Source organism: Schistocerca gregaria, chromosome X, assembly GCF_023897955.1.
Source record: "Schistocerca gregaria isolate iqSchGreg1 chromosome X, iqSchGreg1.2, whole genome shotgun sequence".
In the NCBI taxonomy this organism is placed as follows: domain Eukaryota; kingdom Metazoa; phylum Arthropoda; class Insecta; order Orthoptera; family Acrididae; genus Schistocerca; species Schistocerca gregaria.
This window is the reverse complement of record NC_064931.1, coordinates 19,917,987-19,937,331: the sequence shown is the minus strand read 5'-3', so window position 1 is coordinate 19,937,331 and position 19,345 is coordinate 19,917,987. Positions and strand designations below refer to the sequence as shown.

Genomic DNA, 19,345 nt, shown 5'->3' with positions numbered 1-19,345 from the left:
AGGAGGCAAGCTCTGCCAAATAGTAACAGCCGAGGAAGTGATCACAGGTTGTGCTACTGATATCCATCAAAATGAAACATCTGCAAAAACATCAACAGTGGAGAAAACATCAGGCAAGTTAACACATTCAAAATGTTATAGTAGTTTAAATCCCACACCGCTATGACTTAATTGAATGCAAATATGGAATTTTCTAAAGCTAATAAAGTATATGATTCAATTTGTAGATAACTTAAAAACAAAACAATGGTAGATGTTGATGAAAGTACTAATTGTAGACAGTCAACTGATAATTCATAAACCACATTGTCAATTTAACAGAAGCTACCACACAGGGCATGGTAAACATCTCAGTGGACTGGAAGAAACTATACATAGTAAGAAAAAATTACAATTGTGAAAGACTGATCAGGCTGCACCAACAATAATGAGTGAACTCTAAATTTCAAAGCAGGGAAACTTCAAACAGTGACGAAGCCCAACTACTGCTGGGCTTGATCAAAACAAACTGGAATACTACGTAATGCTGAAGACTTGTAAGATGTAAGCAGAGAAGTAGCTGATGTTGGATCTCTCATAGTAGAAACAGAAATAACTGATGAGTAATGAACAAAAAAGATGCAAAATAAATGTTAGGGTAATAAACTCAAATGTGCAATATCTTAGGAATACACTGATGGATCAAAACATTATGACCATTGCCACCCACAAGACCGAATGGTGCCTGGCAGTGTTGTGGATAAATGATGCAGTGAGGAAAGTATGTAAGGAGAGCAGAGATGAATGGGGAGTCATTCAAGGATGGAACAAGATGAAAGGAAATCCAATGACATAATCAACTTTGACAAAAAGCAGATTATTGTGGTCCAGTACCAGGAACAAGTATCTTGGAAACAGCAAAGCTGATCAGCTGTTCATGTGCAACTGTCGGGAGCTTTTATGGAAATTGGTTGAAGGACTGTAAGTGTTGGGTACAGTGTTTGCATAGGCAGTGTAGCAGCTGTTTAAGAGCTGAGCAGATTCCTGTGGAGCAGTAGCAGTTTGTTTAATACACAGTAATTTATTTTAGTTTCTGTTTTTCACATACTTCTACCAAGAAGTGAATTGCACAGATTAGTGTTTACTAACTTAAGTTTAAGTTTTCTGTGCAAGGTTTGGTTCATTATCTTCATGTGAGCTGAGTGAGGTGTAAACTAGAGATATCGTAGCAGCACAACTGTGAGTGCATCACATGACTTCTTTGGTTACTGTCACATTACTTGTGATATAGGCAAAAATTCAGTAATCATGGATAGGGAATGCACATGTTACATACAGATGCAGGAGGAATTCCCTGCTATACATAAACAGCTGGAAGCCGTGTTGGCCACGGCCAACAGGCTTCAGGCTGCTATCTGTGCTGCATCAAATTGGGGCATCTGAGACAAATGCTTTGGCATCTCTGGAACCTATAGCACCACCTGGCACCTATGGCACTCACGCACAGGCAAAATTGAGTGTACTATCTACAATCTATCTTCTCAAGATTGGAGGTAGATATACACCTCAGTTTTAAAATACTATCTACTTTTCACATGCAGCAATGTATGACCTGACACGCACCAAATATAAATTCACACCGACTCCTATTTTTCATTGCTAACTACCTGCATTTCGTACAGTGGTTTATGTAATTTCGAAATATCACAATAACTATGACCATTAATGAAAAGCTCCACAATTTACTACGTAGCTGACATATAAGGCTACAAGGAACCAAAGAATCAACATTTTTCACCAACTAGCTTTCGCAAAATTATTTGTGAAAGATTGCAGAACAGCCAAAGTGAGCATGATTTTGTTTTGCTGGTGTAAAGTGTCTGCCATCGGCCGCACCAAAGCGGGCAAATAATATTTTGTACGAATGCATGATGTCTGTTCTTCCGGACATGTCCAAAAGAACAGACACCACAAATTCATATAAATGATTCATGTTAATAGGCAGCCACCTTCAGTGCTTATACACAGTGACATCTAACCTCCTGCGGGAATCTCAAAGTTGCGAGCATGGAGGACACAGACAGGGACTGTGGATAGGGGATGCTCGGTGTGAGTGTGGGTCGCCTGGGAGGTGAGCCAAGATAGTCCATGCCATTGCAATAAACATTGTGTCCAGATGGCGCAATGGTTTACGCAAGTAAGGAGGAGATCCCAGGTTCGAGTCACGGCCCGGTACACTCATCACTGCTGATCCCTCATATAGTCCCGATGCAGCTAACATCAATAATTCCTTCCCTTTCCTTTCTTCCGCGGTGCTGCGACCTGGTTGCCACTGTGTGTTACCCCATTTTATAACACAGGGATACTCTTCGCACTGTTTCAAGCCACCTCACACTGACTTCTGCTACATGGGTAAGCTGTTTTCTTTGTTTGTGCACTCTACTGTGTGAAAGGATCAGATAACAGAGAAATCCGAGGGATATTTACATACAGTCGAAGTAAAAATAACATTCGATTCACACTTCCAGCCTATATAATTGAGCTTAGGTGGAAAAATCATGATCTGTATGTGTTACACAAATAAACAAATTTATAGCTTTTCAAGCATAAACATAGGACAGCTGAAAAATGTTAAAGATAAAATTTTCAAGTCTTTAAAAATTGGTGGGAGAAATTCTACATAACTCCAAGATTTAATTCTCAGCCATTTTCTCTTCTGGTGTACATTAATGATATTGCTCAACCCCACCAATTCACACACAGTAAACTATGCACATGACATCTCTCTTCTGTTTTATATGGAAGACTGTAGTGCGCTAGGATCACCTGTGACTGGTGATGTCACAGATGTAACCTCTTATTTCCTTCATCAGGGCTTAAACATTAATGTAATGAAATTCCACTTACTTACACTTAAAACAGTCAACTCACATCAAATGGATATGGAGAGTACAGGCAGTATTTCAGCAATGGAAATCACTAACATAAGGTCCTAGGTATCGACCCAGACAAAAGCATTTGATGATAAATCATACTAACTTTATACATGGGAAAATTTGCTGTGTCATATTTGCTGAGCCAGCTGCCAAAATACCCCATAGCGAAACATTAAATGGTGTATTATGGCACAATTTATCCCTATCTTAATTATTGTGCAAAATTGTAGAGCTGTTTGCAGACAGAAAGTTCAGTAGAATATTGATACTACAAGAAAAGTTCAATTAGGCTATTGTGTGGATTAGAACACAGTGTGTTCTTTTGTGAATCGTGTGTAAAACACAAAACTTTAACTATATATTCCTTGTATTTGTATAGACTGATAACATTTTTGTAAAAAATCAAGGAGAATCAGGCAAATTAATGATGTCCACAGGAAAAATTTGTGAAATATTTATAAAACATCTTGCCCTCCCTATCATTTCTGTCACATAACAAAGCTAAAGACAGGCTATGTAAAACCCACAGAACTGCACATCTACAAATGAGCCTTCTACAAACAGATAATACACATTTTTGTAGTGCACTGGTAAATCAAACCTGGTATTAACTGTATATGAAAAGCAATATCGATGTATAGGCATTTCCCAAAGTAGGCATTTCAACAGCGGTAGACAAGGAAAACAGATGGCATAACTGTAGGTATTAGAAATTTTTCCTACACACGCATACTTCTCAGTTCTTTACAAAAGCACTACACCAATCCACAGTTTCTAAATTACTATCAAAGCTACAAAGAGATATACAAGAGGGTACTGCTGGCTGCAAAAAAATCATTCAATGGCAAAATAATATACACTGAAGAAAATAAAGACATAGTAGTATTGACTGTCACAAACTATGGAACTGCAAAAGGTGGACACAAGTATAGTACCATACAAAACAAAGATGAGAGTAGAGTTATAGAAAATTCTCAGGAATTGGCAAATTTTGTAAGTGGTTATTTCTGTGGTATTTCAAAGCAACTGCAATCAAGTCTTCCTAAAACACATGTTGTGCCTGCAAATGCATTGCACTTAAAGCACAGTGATGTTTTATCCCACAGCAGAGCTTGAAGTCAGGAAGACAATACAGAAATTAAAAATTAAGACATCAGCTGGCATAGATGTGATTGAGTTCTCTGTTGTAAAGGTGTGTGTCGATGGCATACAAACCCCATAAATAAATATATATAATAAATGATTTCTTTGGTTCAGATATTTTTTATGAGTACCTAAAGCAAGCACAACTTAAGCCACAACTAAAGAACAGTAAGGCAGAGACTGTAAAAGACCGCAGACCAGTTTCTCTACTGTGACTCTGAATGAATCATGAAAAATAAACTAATGAGTTACAGGAATAAATAAATCATTTTTGAGGAAGCACAGTTTAGGTTCCAAAGTGCGAGAAGTACAATAGCGGCCATGACAGTTCACAAAAGTGGTACTTGCAGGTCTTGACAAGGATGTTTGTGTTAACAAACATATTCTTGCACCTGTTCATAACTTTTGACACTGCTGACCATAAAATTTAACTACACAAACTGGAAGCGTCACATATAAGAGGAACAGCAAACCAGTGGTTCCTGTTATCTAGAAAATAGGCTGCAAAAGTTAAAATAGTTCACAGAAAAGACTGTAAGGTAAGAAACATATAATCATAGGTGTGCCAAAGGTTAGTGTATTGGATCCAAATTCTGTTATTAACATATATCAATCATTTTCCATACAGTGTAAGAAATGGAGAAAAAGTTCTCTTTTCCAGTGGCAGCAACATCATAGCATCACAGTTGTCAACAAAATACCACAACTCTTAACAGAAAAGCCACATGAAATGCTCAAGGATGTTTACAGTTGGGCAGTATGTAATATATAACTGCTAAACATAATGAAAACTCACAGCATGTGTTTCAGCACAAAGAGGGAAAACAATTGTGTTACATTAAGCATAGATGATAAACATATAGACTGTATGACCAATACAAAGTTTTGAGGGGTGAATACTGCCTGTCAATTAACATGGAATGAATGCACAAAAATCTTAGCGAAAAAAATGTCACCAGTATAGTTGTGCTCTTAGTGTTCTACCATCAGTTTATAACAGCCAATATCTTGTGGTGACAGTTTTCCTATCCACACTCAATTCTTAGCTATGGGATTTTTTTACTGGGGAATGACAGAAAGCATGAACAGAATTTCCAAACTGCAGAAAAGTACCATAAGAATAAAAAACTCAAATTAGTAGCTGGGGCCATAGTTAAGAACCATTAAAAAAAATGGATATCCTAACTGCACCAAGTAAGTGCATCCAGTAATCTTATGGGCATTTCAGAGAAACATTTCCATGTATTTCCCTAATACTTCTACCAATAATCATGGCAGAAGAGCTAGTCTGAAAAACAAACAAACAAAGAAATCAAAACAGCACTCTCCATCTGGAAATAAAACTGTACAAATAAATTCCCCATGAAGATGAAAAATATTACTAAAATACAGCTAACTAAAAGCCCACTAAAAATACTTCTTAAGTAATGCACACTACATAATTAAAGATTACTTAGAGGACTCAGAATGGGGCTTAGTAATGAAAGGGGGCCAACTACAAAACCCTGTCATATATAAACAGACAATTACAATGTAATGCATCACAAGCATGTGTGTCAAGGTACATAGTACATTATAGTAACATAACTGTGTTTTATGCTATAAGTTATCTGGTACAAACTGTATGATCAGTCCGCCTCGGTAGCATTACCGCCTGCCATGCAAGGGGGCCCAGGTTCAATTCCCAGCAGGGGACTGGTGTTGTGTGTTCTTCATCATCATATTCATCATCACTGCCACGCAAGACACCAAAGTGGCGTCAACTAAAAGGACTTGCAGTACAGCGGCTGAATCCCGAAGGGGATATCCCAGCCAATAAATGCCACATGATCATTTCATTTGTGTATGATCAGAAGAAGATTGTAAATATGGACCAATTGAATGAGGCAGTGAAGTTGTTAAGATACTAACTTCATGTCCAGGAGAATGAAGTTTGCCCTGTCCAGTCATCTTGATTTAACATATCCTAAATCATTTCAGATCAATGCCAGAATGGTTTATTAGCAAGGCCACAGATGACCATCCATCCTATCCTCATAACACACACTTGATATTCTGTGTGCATGTATATTAGAGCCATTTATTTTTATTGAATTATGATGACAAATCCCATATCATCCTGACCACTGGGTGTAGATAGTTATGACCTCCGTTTTCCTTATATGTTGTGGTGGTCTTTAGTCCAAATACTGGTTTAAAGAAGGTCTTCTGGATAATCTATCCTTATTTTTCATCTCTACATAACTACTGCACTCTACTACCTACATCCACCTGAACGGACCTACTGCAGTCAAGCCTTGTTTCCCCTCTATCTACACACACACACACACACACACACACACACACACACACACACACACACTCTCTCTCTCTCTCTCTCTCTCTCTCTCTCTCTTTCCTTCCGCAGCCTCACTGAATAGTCCTAGACACCTAAGGATTTCTCCTTTCAACCGATCCCTTCTTTTAATCGAGTTGTGCCATAAATTTCTCTTTCCTCCTATTTGATTCAGTACCTCTTCATTAGTTATCCAAAGTCTGCCTCTGTAGTGTAGCAGTAGCGTTTCCGCCTACCACATTGGGGGCTCGGGTTCAATTTCCAACAGGGGACTGGGTGTTCATCATCATTGACCCGCAAGTCGCCAAAGTGGCGTCAACTAAAGATGACTTGCAATACGGCAGCCAAACTCCCCCCCCCGCATGGGGCCACCCAGCCAACCATGCCACACGCTCATTTCATTTTTCTTTTTAGTTATCCAAAGATATCTGAAGACACACTGATTAGTTTATTGCCATCCATGCCATAAATTTGTCCTAAGAATAGTGAACCCCTCTTTCTTGTTGATTCTGATAGGTTTTCTATGTTTTGATAAATTTTCTTGCCACTTTTTAATATCCAGAATTATTCAGTTTACATAAGTTTTAAGAGCACCTAATATTTTCCTTGGATTCTTCTTCCCAACACACATAATTAACTACTAAGCATTTTCTTTAATACAGGCAGTTTCACCACTACATTGTTTTACTTCCTTCTGACCTTTTTATATAAGCCTTTGTTTCCTCATTGCATTTTGTCTTTCCTTTCCTTCAGTACCAATTTTTCTAAATCATTTGCCCGCATCTCGTGGTCGTGCGGTAGCGTTCTCGCTTCCCACACCCAGGTTCCCGGGTTCGATTCCCGGCGGGGTCAGGGATTTTCTCTGCCTCGTGATGGCTGGGTGTTATGTGATGCCCTTAGGTTAGTTAGGTTTAAGTAGTTCTAAGTTCTAGGGGACTGATGACCATAGATGTTAAGTCCCATTGGGCTCAGAGCCATTTGAACCATCTAAATCATTTTCTTGAATTGTTTCTCCAAACATCTTAATTTCTTTGCCTTTTATATGCGACCAACATTGTAATAAAATTTTGAGCACGTTTTATATTTATTACAAACATTGTTTTTTCTGTAAATATTCTTAAGCCTACCATGTTGCTATCCAGGATCAGATTGCATAACTGCAGAATTAGTTAAAAATGGGGGACAGAAATTGGTGGAAGTAGTTCACAAAGTGGTAACTAAATTATGGAACTCAGAGATGATACCTGAAGAGTAGCAGGAGTCGATTCTGATCCACATTTTTAAGAAAGGTGACAAAATGGATTGTAGTAATTATAGAGAGATATTGCTATTACCAATATGTTCCAAAATTTTCTCGAATATTCTACTAAGCAGGCTTACACCATATGCAGATGAAATTGTGGGGGATTACCAAGCTGGCTTTCAGAGGAACAGATGAACTATAGACCAAATATTCACCCTGCATCAAATTTTGGAAAAGAAATGGGAATACAATAAACCAGTTCATAATCTGTTCATAGATTTTACAAAAGCATATGATTCAGTATTGCAGTCAAAATTATACAGAATTCTTTTGGAACTTGGAATACCAAAGAAGTATGTTAGACTTATAGAAGCGAGTTTGAAAAACACGAAAGGTAGAGTACACGTGGGGAAATTGGAGTCAGAAGAATTCGTAATAAAGAACGGACTTAAGCAGGGAGATGCCCTGTCACCGCTACCTTTTAATTTAGTCCTAGATTATATTGTACGAATGGCAGCAGATAATTCAGAGGGTGTGGAGTTAAATGGAAATATTAAGATATTAGGGTATGCAGATGATCTAAACAGCATTAGCGATAGGAAAGAATCTGTAACAGCAAATGTTAATGTGCTAATCAAGGATAGTGAAGATGTAGGTCTAAGGATAAGTGAAGACAGAACTAAATACCTGACTACTACTAGAATGCCAACAGCAGTAGATCAGGAAATGTTAAGAGTTGGAGACATGCAGTTTGAAAAAGTGAACACATTTAAGTATCTAGGCATGGAAATCACTTCGAAAAATGAGATTGAATCCAAACTGAAGAAGAGACTACAGGCGGGAAATGCATGCTACTTCTCACTGAATAGAGTACTTTCATCACGGATATTGTCTAGGAATTTAAAGATTAGAATATACAGTTATGCTGTATGGGCGTGAGACTTGGTATCTCACTGTGCAAAATGAAAAGCCATTTCGAATATTTGAAAACAAAATTTTTAGGAAAATTTTCGGAGCAAAAAGGGATGACATTAGCGGAGAGTGGCAAAAACTGCATAACAAAGAGGTTCACGAACTCTATTCAAGCCCTGACATAATCAGTATTATTAAATCACGTAGGCTGCAATGGGCGGGTCACATAGCTCGAATGGATGAGGGCAGTGTAGCGCGCAGTGCGCTGGTAGGGCACCTAGAAGGAAAACGTCCTATGGGGAGACCGAGGCATAGATGGGAGGACAATGTGAAAGCTTATTTGAGGAGCCCAGGTATTGAAGGGGAATGGAAGGAAATAGCCCAAGACAGGGATAGATGGCGAAAATACGTTGCTGCGGTAATGGACTCTCGAGTGTGGTATGACCAGTGATTATAGAGTATAGTACCATGTTGCTATCTCTTCCAGGTGACTTGTACCACTGCATTTGTAAGGCTTTCAGAAAATACAGTAAAAATCATCAGTAAATACTAGGCTATTTATTACAACACCTTTATTCTTTCTTCCCAGCATAAGTGGTAATTTTTGTTTTCTTTAAGTTTTTAATTTTAAATTCTCACACTTTGTTCAAGATGCAATTGAAAAAAAAAAAAAAAAAAAAGAACGAAAAGAGGACATACTACTATTGTGCCATGACAAGTCAGCTGTCACAGGTGCACAGTATGAGGAAAGTCCACTGTACACATGTGAAACACTAGTAGAAAAGTCCTTGTGCAAACATTAGTCAGGCCATAGTTAGTGTTGTAAGTGGCAGTTCATACTGTAGTATCTGCACCAACAGACACGCATACAAACAGCTGCAATTAGTCTTGGTGCACCAATATTAAACCATCACCTTGTCTGGCACCTGCCTCTATTTTGAAGTTCAGGATTCCTCACTCGTAAATTTTACTTTTGAGATTGGGTTTTTAAGGGTTTCAATATACCACCAAACCCAACCACTATGCTATTATAGTCATTAAAATGTTCCAGTGTCATACTGTAGATTAATGTTCACCTATGACATTTGCAAAATTCATCAATTTCATGACACCACGCAAATAAAATAAACCCCTGTCTGTATCAGGCTGGACCCCTCTTATGATAATCTTATTGTAGAATCCTTCAAGGAGCTTTCTAGGAATCCTGGAACTGTTAACCTTCTTTTCACTATTCACCTCTGTGGTGAAGCATATACATCCTCTTTGACAATCGTGGGAGAGGTTACCAATGCATACTTCAACACAGCCTGTGCAAAATCCATACACAGACTGCAGTATTAACCCTTTTTACAGTTTTCACCATTTCTACATCACAAACTCCCAGGAGGGAGAAGGTTAAAAACGGGACAGGTCACTCAGGCCCCAAGTTGAGAGGGACCCACCTGTTGTGAGGACAAGGTGAGACAAAGCTCCTTCCCAAGGAACGAACTATTAGTTGCAAAAGCTAGGATAGTGTATGTACTTTTACGTGTAATTTGGTAGTGCTGAATATTTCTCTTCAAAGTAAGTAGTGGCTAGCAATTCTGTTCTGTAATTTTATAGTTTTCCTTTTGATAAGATCAGAAACGGTACTCAATTTGTAAACAATGCAATCAGTGCTGAAACAACCACTGAACAGCTACCAACTGAAAAATTCAAAAAATGTTTTCAAAGTAGTACATCATCATCATACACAGGCCTATGTGCCTATCCACTGGGGTCATCAAATGGTAAGTCTGTTTCGTAAATGGGAAGAGAACACCTAGTATTCATATGTGCACCGTTCTTTACATGTCATCCACCAGAACAGAGACAATAAAAAAGAAAGAGTTACGGTGTTCCATTAAAGACACGGTCATTCCCTAAACTGAACATGCTTAGATCGAATTAAAGTATGGGGTAGGAAATTACATGTGACTCTTCAAGGAAACATTTACATCATTCACATTAAGCAATTTTAGGGAAATTAGACAAAATCTAAATTTTCATGGCCGGGCATGGACTGAAAACCTGCTCTCCAAAATGCAAATCCAGTACCTTAAACTATTGTGCCACTTCTGGTAATATCATGGAACACTTAAGAACAAATCAAGTGTTCAGTGATAAACTAATAATTATTGATGGGGGATATGTACAAAATATGGAAGGATAAGACTCAAGAAATAACAGCTACTGGTAGGCACAAGGAACAATACCAGAACAGAAAGCAACAACATTATACACTTGGGTTTCCCTTTTTTGTCCAAAAAATTATCTCACGTGTTATAAGACTGCTTACATTGTTATCAGTGCTGTGGATGTCACGCACATTCTACTACGAGAAATGAACCAAGTTTTGTTGATTTCATTACAAATTATAGCCTTTTTTTCTTTACAGTGTCTATGTGTTACAGACTTATAATTTAGAATTATGATTATCACACAAAAGAATATTTTTAGGGTAAAAAGTTCTTGGAATTTCCCCCCATAGTTTGAATAGGGGATCTTTTCATATACAGTCTAGAAATGGAACATAATATAAAAAACAGAATATTCCTTCGTCTTCACAATTCCATCCATCACATTTTCAACTTCTACTGGCAAACAGAATAGTGTAAATATACAAATATATCAATGACTTTAGCTATATTTTATAAATTAATCTTAATTTGCCATCAAATGTTAAATAATGGTAGCCTCCTAAAGAAATTATCCACACTAAACCTGCCTTACTTCACAAGATTTTTTTAATAACTTTACTTATAGAAAACATCTGCGGGACCCCAAAGTGACCACACACTAAGATTAAAGTCCCTATTTCTAACACTACGTAGTCTTATGATGTTTCTTCCCCCCTCCCCTCACATGAATACGCACATTTCGATGTATCTCCTTCTCTATCATTGTACGTATCATTAAAAGTAGTGAGGCGACGTAATGCAGAACTGTGAGCAAGTAAACAAACAGTATTGTAATAAATTGCCTTCTGCCATAATTAAGTCTAAGTTCCACACTGTTTAATTTTGTTTAAAACCACCGTGTGTACGGTCCGAAAACGGGGAGGACATACACATAACAGAACTATTTCAAAGCGGTTACAACGTTTTTAGAAGAGGTATGTCTTAATTACTTTACCACCAGCATGGCTAAAACCAGACTTTATTGTCACATTGTAGCCAACAAATAAAAACTGACAGTTCACCACTTCTCACTTGAAAACAAAGGGTTTCAGCGAAACATTGTCAGATGACGGATAGTGAAAAGTTGGCCTATGTTTCTTGCGGCTTCGAATTCCCGCGGAGTTTGTTGTCATCAGGCAACATTTCCTAAATGTTGGGTATAATTTTCTTCTGAAAGGTAATCCATTAAAAAAAGAAATGTAAATTGTGTGACGATCTTTCATCGATGGAACTTCCAAGCATAAAGTTTTTGTTGCTCGCGTAGCACGAGTACCATCTGGCAGCATTCCATTTCATAAATAATACGCTGAAATACCATATTATGTAACAAACCTGTCTGTGTGATACTGCTTTTCAATACTCTTAAAACCGAGGACTGCATTTTCCATCACTAAATATAACACTACTATCACATAACAATACTGCACTAAAGCACTTAAAAGCACGCTCATTTCTTCAAACTATCGATATATGGCTCATTTGTTGGTTTTCGTGACGATGTTGGAGTTTCTATTTTTATCGCATTTAAGTGCGTTATTCGAGTGCCAAAATATCACATTTCTTTGTATTGTGATCAGTCATAACTAAATTTCGTCTCACGTTTGGGCCCCAATATACGTACAACCGAGTAAATTCCTGCAAGTAGCATATCAGTGCCACACCAAATTTGTAAAAAGGTCAAGCAGTTGCCTCTTCGAGACAGTTACCTTTATTTTTTTGAAGCGACGAGATGGGTCTGTATAATAAAATGAAGATCGCTATAATATCGCTTTTGTCACAAGACGGTTGCTGCTTTAACTGAGCATCTCGTCTGCAAACTAGCCCAACAATATTTATTGACAGTTCTAGTTTGTCAGACCTTCAATACATTGAAGCAACCTCACACTATCAATAACATTGAGAAAAATTGTGAGTTAACAAAGCGATTTTACGAAGTTAAAATGCCGAAAACCCAAAAGAAAGCGTGTTCTCCAGTTATATTAGCTATAGATAGATTGCAAGCAACAGAAAATAACGAAAAAGACGAAAAGGATCCAAGATTAGTTGAAAAAACGGAGCGACTGGTCACGTCTTAATTTAGTAGCTGAAATCAGAACACGAAAGATTTCATAAACTTTTTTCTGATGAGCCCAGTATCGTAGATCAAGTTACTAGCCCTGATACGAGATGATCAGAGAATCAAAATATGATAATGAGAGAGGCAATCGCAGTCGACAGCAGATTAGGAGTAACTTAGAGATTTCTGGCGATAGGCAACTCATACGAGTGCCCAATGTTAATCACAGCTAGCACAATTAGTTGCGATTGGTAGGTTGGACCTCACAAGGCATGGCCTTCATCTCAGTACGAAAGGGAATGGTAAATTGGCTGGTATGATGGCAAAATCTTGGAGGAGGCATTTGAACTCATGAAAGTACCTCTTTTTTTAAGCTAAGATCAGTTTCCAATGATTAAACGTTAAATGAAATTAAACTTAATGAGAAGCTCAGACAGGCAAGTACTAGAGATGTTAAAATATCACAAGATTCTCAAAAAAGCACAGTAAAAAATAATGTTAGTATATTGCATCAGAATACCAGGAGATAAAAAAACAAAGTAGATGAGCTTGTTGTTTGTTTAGGAGATTCAGAAACAGAGGATAGAAAAGATGTACTGTGGCTGTCTTAACATCATATAGTCACAGACATGGAAAAGGTAACTGTAGGTAGATATAACCTGTCAGCACATGTAAGCAGAGAAACTATGAAAAGAGGGGGTGTTGCCATATATGATAAAATTTATCGTAGTGTGAAAAATTTAGAAATTAAACAAAATGTGTAGAGCAACATATAGAAGTATGTGCCTGTGAGCTTAAACTGAATAATGGTACTTTTATAATTGTAGCTGTGTATAGGTCAACATTTGGAAATTTTTGAAAAAAAATTTGAGTTGTTTGTTGTGATATCTGTCAGACAAAGGGACATAAATTATTGTTTGTGGGGATTTCAGTGCAGATTTTCTGAAAGAGTCCGATAGAAAGATAAACCTTGAAGTTACTTGGTTCTTAGAATTTGATATCAGTTATTGATCTTCCTACTCGTGTAGTACAGGAAAGCAGCATACTGTTAGATAATGTTTTTATAGCTCAAGATAAATTTATTGAAATAGAAACTTTTCCTGTTAAGAATGGTCTATCGGATCATGATGCACAGCTAGTTACAGTACATGAAATACATCCATACAGTAATGCAAGGCAGTTCTGCAAAATAATGCGTTCAATTACAGTTTAACACTTGCAAAGCTAAGGGAAAGCTTGCACCATTTAGACTGGGATAAAGTGTACAAGGAACCTGATGCTAATTTAAAATGTAACCTATTTCATGATACCTTTGTGAGTATATTTAAAAACAGTTTCCCATAGAAAATAGTGAAATATAATTGCAAGAAACCAATTAAAAGGATAAAAATATCTTGTAAACAGAAAAGTAAAACGTATCTTATGGCTAGAAGGAGTAATGATACAGTAACCGCCAAACATCATAAAAACTACTGCACTGCATCAAGAAAAATTCCGGAAGTATGTGTATTGTCTGATATTAGCATCTCCGATGATAAAATTAAAACAATTTAGAATATTGTTAAAAGGGAAACAGGACAACCAAGAGCACAGGAAGGCTGTATTTCTATCAAAAGCAATGAAAAGTTTGTTAACAAAAAGGCAGAAGTAGGAAATATTTTTAAAAGTCATTTTGTAAGTGTTGTAGAGAAAATAGGATAGAGCTATTCATTAGAAAATGCAAGGCTGTGTATGGAAGTGACAGTACCTATGCAATTTGATAAAACTGAAGTTCAACCTACCCCTCCTACTGAAATAAGGAAAATAATAAATACACTCAAAAGTAAAAACTCACATGTAATTGATGGCATTCCCAGCAGAGCACTAAGAGCTTGTTCATAACAGATAAGTAGGATTCTCAGCCACATATGCATACCTCACTGAAACAGGGTATTTTTCCAGACAGACAGAGATATGCTTCTCTTAACCCACTGCATGCAAATGGCCTTGCTGCAGTGGTCACATTGGTTCCCATCAGATCACAGAAATTAAGTGCTATCAGGCTGGGCTGGAAGTTGGATGGGTGACCATCTGGTATGCCGAGTGCTGTTGGCAAGCAGTGTGCACTCAGCCCTTGTGAGGCAACTGAGGAGCTACTTGATTGAGTAGTAGTGGCTCTGGTCTTGGAAACTGGCATATGGCCGGAACAGCAGTGTGCTGACCACATGCCCCTCCATATCTGCATCCAGTGAAGCCCATGGGCTGAGGACGACATGGGGGCCAATCGGTACCATTGGGCCTTCATGGTCTGTTCACGAGGAGTTTAGTTTTTAACTCATTGCTTAAGAAAGAGGATAAGTCCGATGCTAACAACTAGTGCTCAGTCTCACATCTGACAGCTTTATCCAAAATTCGTGAAAAAGTAATGTATTCAAGAGGAACTTGACACTTTTGTAAAAATTAAGTACTAATAAAATGTCAATACGGTTTTCAGAAAAGATTTTCAAGGAACTTGACACTTTTGTAAAAATTAAGTACTAATAAAATGTCAATACGGTTTTCAGAAAAGATTTTCAGTAAAATCGGTATATATGGTTTCACTGATCAAATATTAAATGCTCTGAAGAACTGAACATCATCAATTGTGATCTCTCAAAGGATTTTGACTGTGTGAATTATGAAATTCATAGATAAGCTTAAGCATTGTGGTATGAGTGGGACAGCACACAAATGGTTTATTTCATATTTAACTGGACGAATGCAGAAGGTTGATATTAACTGTACAGATAATCTGCAAAAATCAGCAGAGTCCTCTAACTAGGGAGGTATCAAGAATGCTGTCCCACAGGGTTCAGTCTTGGGTCCCTTATTGTTCTTAATATATATTAATGACTTGCCTCTCCTAATTCAAGAAGATGCAAAGCCATTCTTTTTTGCTAATGGTGAAAGTGTAGTAATCACATGAAGAAATAAAAGAATTAGCTGAAGGTATTGTAAATAATCTCTTTCAGAAAATTATTAAATGGTTCTCCACAAATGATCCCTCACTAAATTTTGAGAAAGCATGGTATATACAGTTCTGTTCAGTAAATGGCATAACACCATTGGTAAATATAGACTTCGAACAGAAGCCTGTTGGTAAGGCAGAATATTCCAAATTTCTGAATGTGTGCATCAATGAAATATTTGAGTTGGAAGAAACACATTGATGATCTGCTGAAACTGTTAGGTTCAGTTATTTGTGCCTTTAGGGTTATTGCAAATTTGGTGATAAACATGTCAGTAAATTAGTCTACTTTCATTCACTGCTTCCATCTCGCATCATATTTTGGGGGTAATTTGACGTTTTGAGAAGAAGTACTCGCTGCGGAAAAGTATGTTATCAGAATTAGAGCTGGAGCCCACCCAAGATCACCTTGCAGACATTTATTTAACCCTTTCATCCCTGAATTAATATATGTGATTTAAAAAAATATTTGCTTTGACATATGTTACCTAGGATGTATTTGGAAATATAATTTGAAGTTCTCCTAACTTTTCTACCACCGAATCTTGAAAAAAAAATTGCCGTATGGTAGGAATTTGATAAAATCATTTATATTTAAGAATTGAATACAAATACAACATATGCTTGTGATAAAAGGGAGACTATCAATGCAACAAGGAGAATATACATTTATATGGATGACATGACCATTTCTAAATTTTCTTATAGAACATAATATAAACATGTTGTCAAGTTCAGTTACAGAGTACTTTATTTATTACTTGGTGTGGAAAGACATAAAGCAATTTTTTTCACTTGTTAGACATAGAAACACTTTACATATTATACACGACACTCTGCTGAATCATTTAGGGCAGAGCTTGCAGCGGCCTTTCTGGTGGCTCTGTTGTGGCCAGTGACCAACTACATCATATCTGACATCTGCAATACTCCTGGAGGCTACCAACCTCTTCTTTGGAGCTTGTATATTTTCTGTAGATGGTCTTCCTCTTTTGCAATGCACAACATTTCCTGCCATAGTAAGACCAGAAGCATTTTGAGTGTGGAAATACAGAAGAGAAAGATGAGCTGTTGCACCTCACTGATTCAAGTGAAAGCAACCATGAATTTACAAGCACTTTTTGGAATGGACATTTATACTATAAAGTTCTATGAGAATGTCTGCTAAATCCACTCCTCCCATGTGTTCATTATATTCCTTCACAATCAGTCGTTGATTTACCTGAATTGACTGATTATCCTTTTTACACCACCTCTTGCATTTATCCTGTGGATTTGTACCTGCATATGTGGAAACCAGTTGCACAACTTTATTATCATATCACCTTACTGCTATGATGTTGGATGATTCATCAGTGCTATAACCCAGTGCCCCTCTTCCTTTCTTTTCCAGCTCCTTTTCTTCTGCTACGGGGCTGAGTGACATTCTGTCTGAACGAATAGCCACAACACATAAAATACCTTCCTGTTTGGGAACATCTAAAAGTGCTAAATAGCTGAACCAATTATCAAAATTATCTTGTAGTTTTTGCCCTCTGGTAAATCTTAACGCAGCGTCAGAACAATATCTCCTGAAACTCCTAAACCGTGCTCATCACATGTGGCTTTACCCACATAAATTGCAAAGTCATATATTAGGCCTGATACTCCAGCTCGAATAAACACTTTATATCCTTATTTATGAGGTTTGTTTTTGAGATGCTGAACTAAAGAACTTCTTCCCTTGAAAGAGATGATCTGTTCATCAATTCTCTGTTTCTCTTGTGGAGGGAGTTGCAACATATTGTTCTATAAATAATCAGGGGCTTCATTTCGAATAACTTGTCATGCTTGGGATCACCTTTCGGTTTCTGGTTGTTGTTATTATTTAGATGGAAATATGACCTTAGAGTTCGAAATCTATTCCTACTCATAACATCAGCAATTGGATGAAAGCGACACTGTTGTGACCAGTACAATTTATTTTGTGGCATTGAACTGCACTCATAAATAGTAAAATATCAATATATTATTTCATTGCAAGAAACATCAATGACAACCCTATCTTTGATGTGTGTGTAACGATTTGTTTCAAGGGCAATGGATTCGCATATTTCATCATCAACAGAAACCTGAAACGAATTCATTGGAGTTAGGTCTTCATCAAATGGTGGCGGAAGTATGTTGTCTTTCCTCATGGTATCTGGCAGAACGAAATCAGCTTTCTTCCATGAACAGTTTTTCTTCTTCTTTTTTGTGGGTTGAGGTGCTTCCTTTAGCATAACGTATACATAAACAATCAGTTATGTGCACTTTGAGGTAACACTATGTAATAATTTTTCGTGTTGAAAAGATATATTACTTACCTTACTGGTTGAATGATGTACACCATTACTTTCTATGTTTGTTGCTTGAGGTTTAGAGATGTTCTCATGTTCAATAGTGTAATCCTTCCCTTTCATGTGTATTTCAATATGATTGCTTTCTGGATATTCTAGGACACTGTCAGAGCCTTGCTGGATAAAGTCAGACTTTTCTGGGGAAATGCCATTCTCAGAAACCTGTGGAACAGGAAGCAGTTTCTGAGGTTATGTAAATGCAAGACATGAATTCCCATAATTGCCAAATGGCAACAGTCACAATTTAGTAAGTGTTTTGAGTATAAATCGTTAAAAAGTGTCATCATTTTACAGTTAGTGATACATTGCAGTTTTAACAATATTATGCAAAACTTACCATATAAATATTCGTGGAGAGAGGAGTACAAAACCGCAACAACTAAAAGCATACAACAGCTGATCGAAACATCAAAATGGTAGCTCATGTCAAAGATTACTTTTAAGACACATAGGTGGCCATTCTGCTGCCATCTGTTGCTGATTTCTCAGGTTAGATTAGTTTAGATTTACTTTCATTCCAATTGATCCGTAGTGAGGAGGTCCTTCAGGATGCAGAATATGTCAGAAAAACAACAATACATGACAAATATTTACAACTCAAACAAATAAGCTGATGTACCATACCACAGGTCCCAAGTGACATGGTCGTCATTTTTTAATGAACGCTATATGAAATAATCATTTTACAAATACTAATTCACTGAATTTAAAATAAAAAGTTTTTATTTAATTATAAGCTAATAATGTGTAATATAATTACTATAATACTTATTTACAATGAACACATTACTGCACTGAACTGGTGCAGAAGTTAGATTGTACTTACTCACACACACACACACACAGACTTATTTACAATGAACACATTACGTTAAATTGTGCTGAAGTTATATATATATATATATATATATATATATATATATATATATATATATATATATATATATATATATATATATATATACACTCAAATCAATTGATTCTACTGAGAAATTCATCAATGGATAGAAGGAGTTGGCCACCAATAAATCCTTTAGGCTTCTGTTAAGCTGAATTTCATTGGTTGTTAAGCTTTTTATGGCTGCTGGCAAGTTATTGAAAATGTGTGTTCCTGAATAATGCACACCTTTTTGTACAGGACTAAGTGACTTTAAACCCTTGTGAAGATTACTCTTATTT

General features: G+C 36.9%; 1 protein-coding gene and 1 long non-coding RNA gene across 2 annotated transcripts in view; both read right to left on the bottom strand.

Annotated features, from left to right (window-relative positions):
* The window catches only part of LOC126298631 (xaa-Pro aminopeptidase 3-like), a 183,141-nt gene extending 170,883 nt beyond the window's left edge, over nt 1–12,258 (bottom strand). The window contains exon 1 of the mRNA XM_049990039.1: nt 12,079–12,258. Coding sequence (XP_049845996.1) covers nt 12,079–12,127 — 49 coding nt within the window. The 5' untranslated portion in view covers nt 12,128–12,258. The remainder of the gene's footprint in view (nt 1–12,078) is intronic.
* Nucleotides 12,259–17,838: 5,580 nt separating this feature from the next.
* Nucleotides 17,839–18,590, bottom strand: LOC126298630 (uncharacterized). Its single transcript, XR_007552633.1, has 3 exons — nt 18,504–18,590; nt 18,134–18,328; nt 17,839–18,040 (listed from the first exon to the last, which is right to left on the bottom strand). It is a non-coding gene; the product is annotated as an uncharacterized LOC126298630 (long non-coding RNA).
* Between the last annotated feature and the right edge of the window lie 755 nt (nt 18,591–19,345).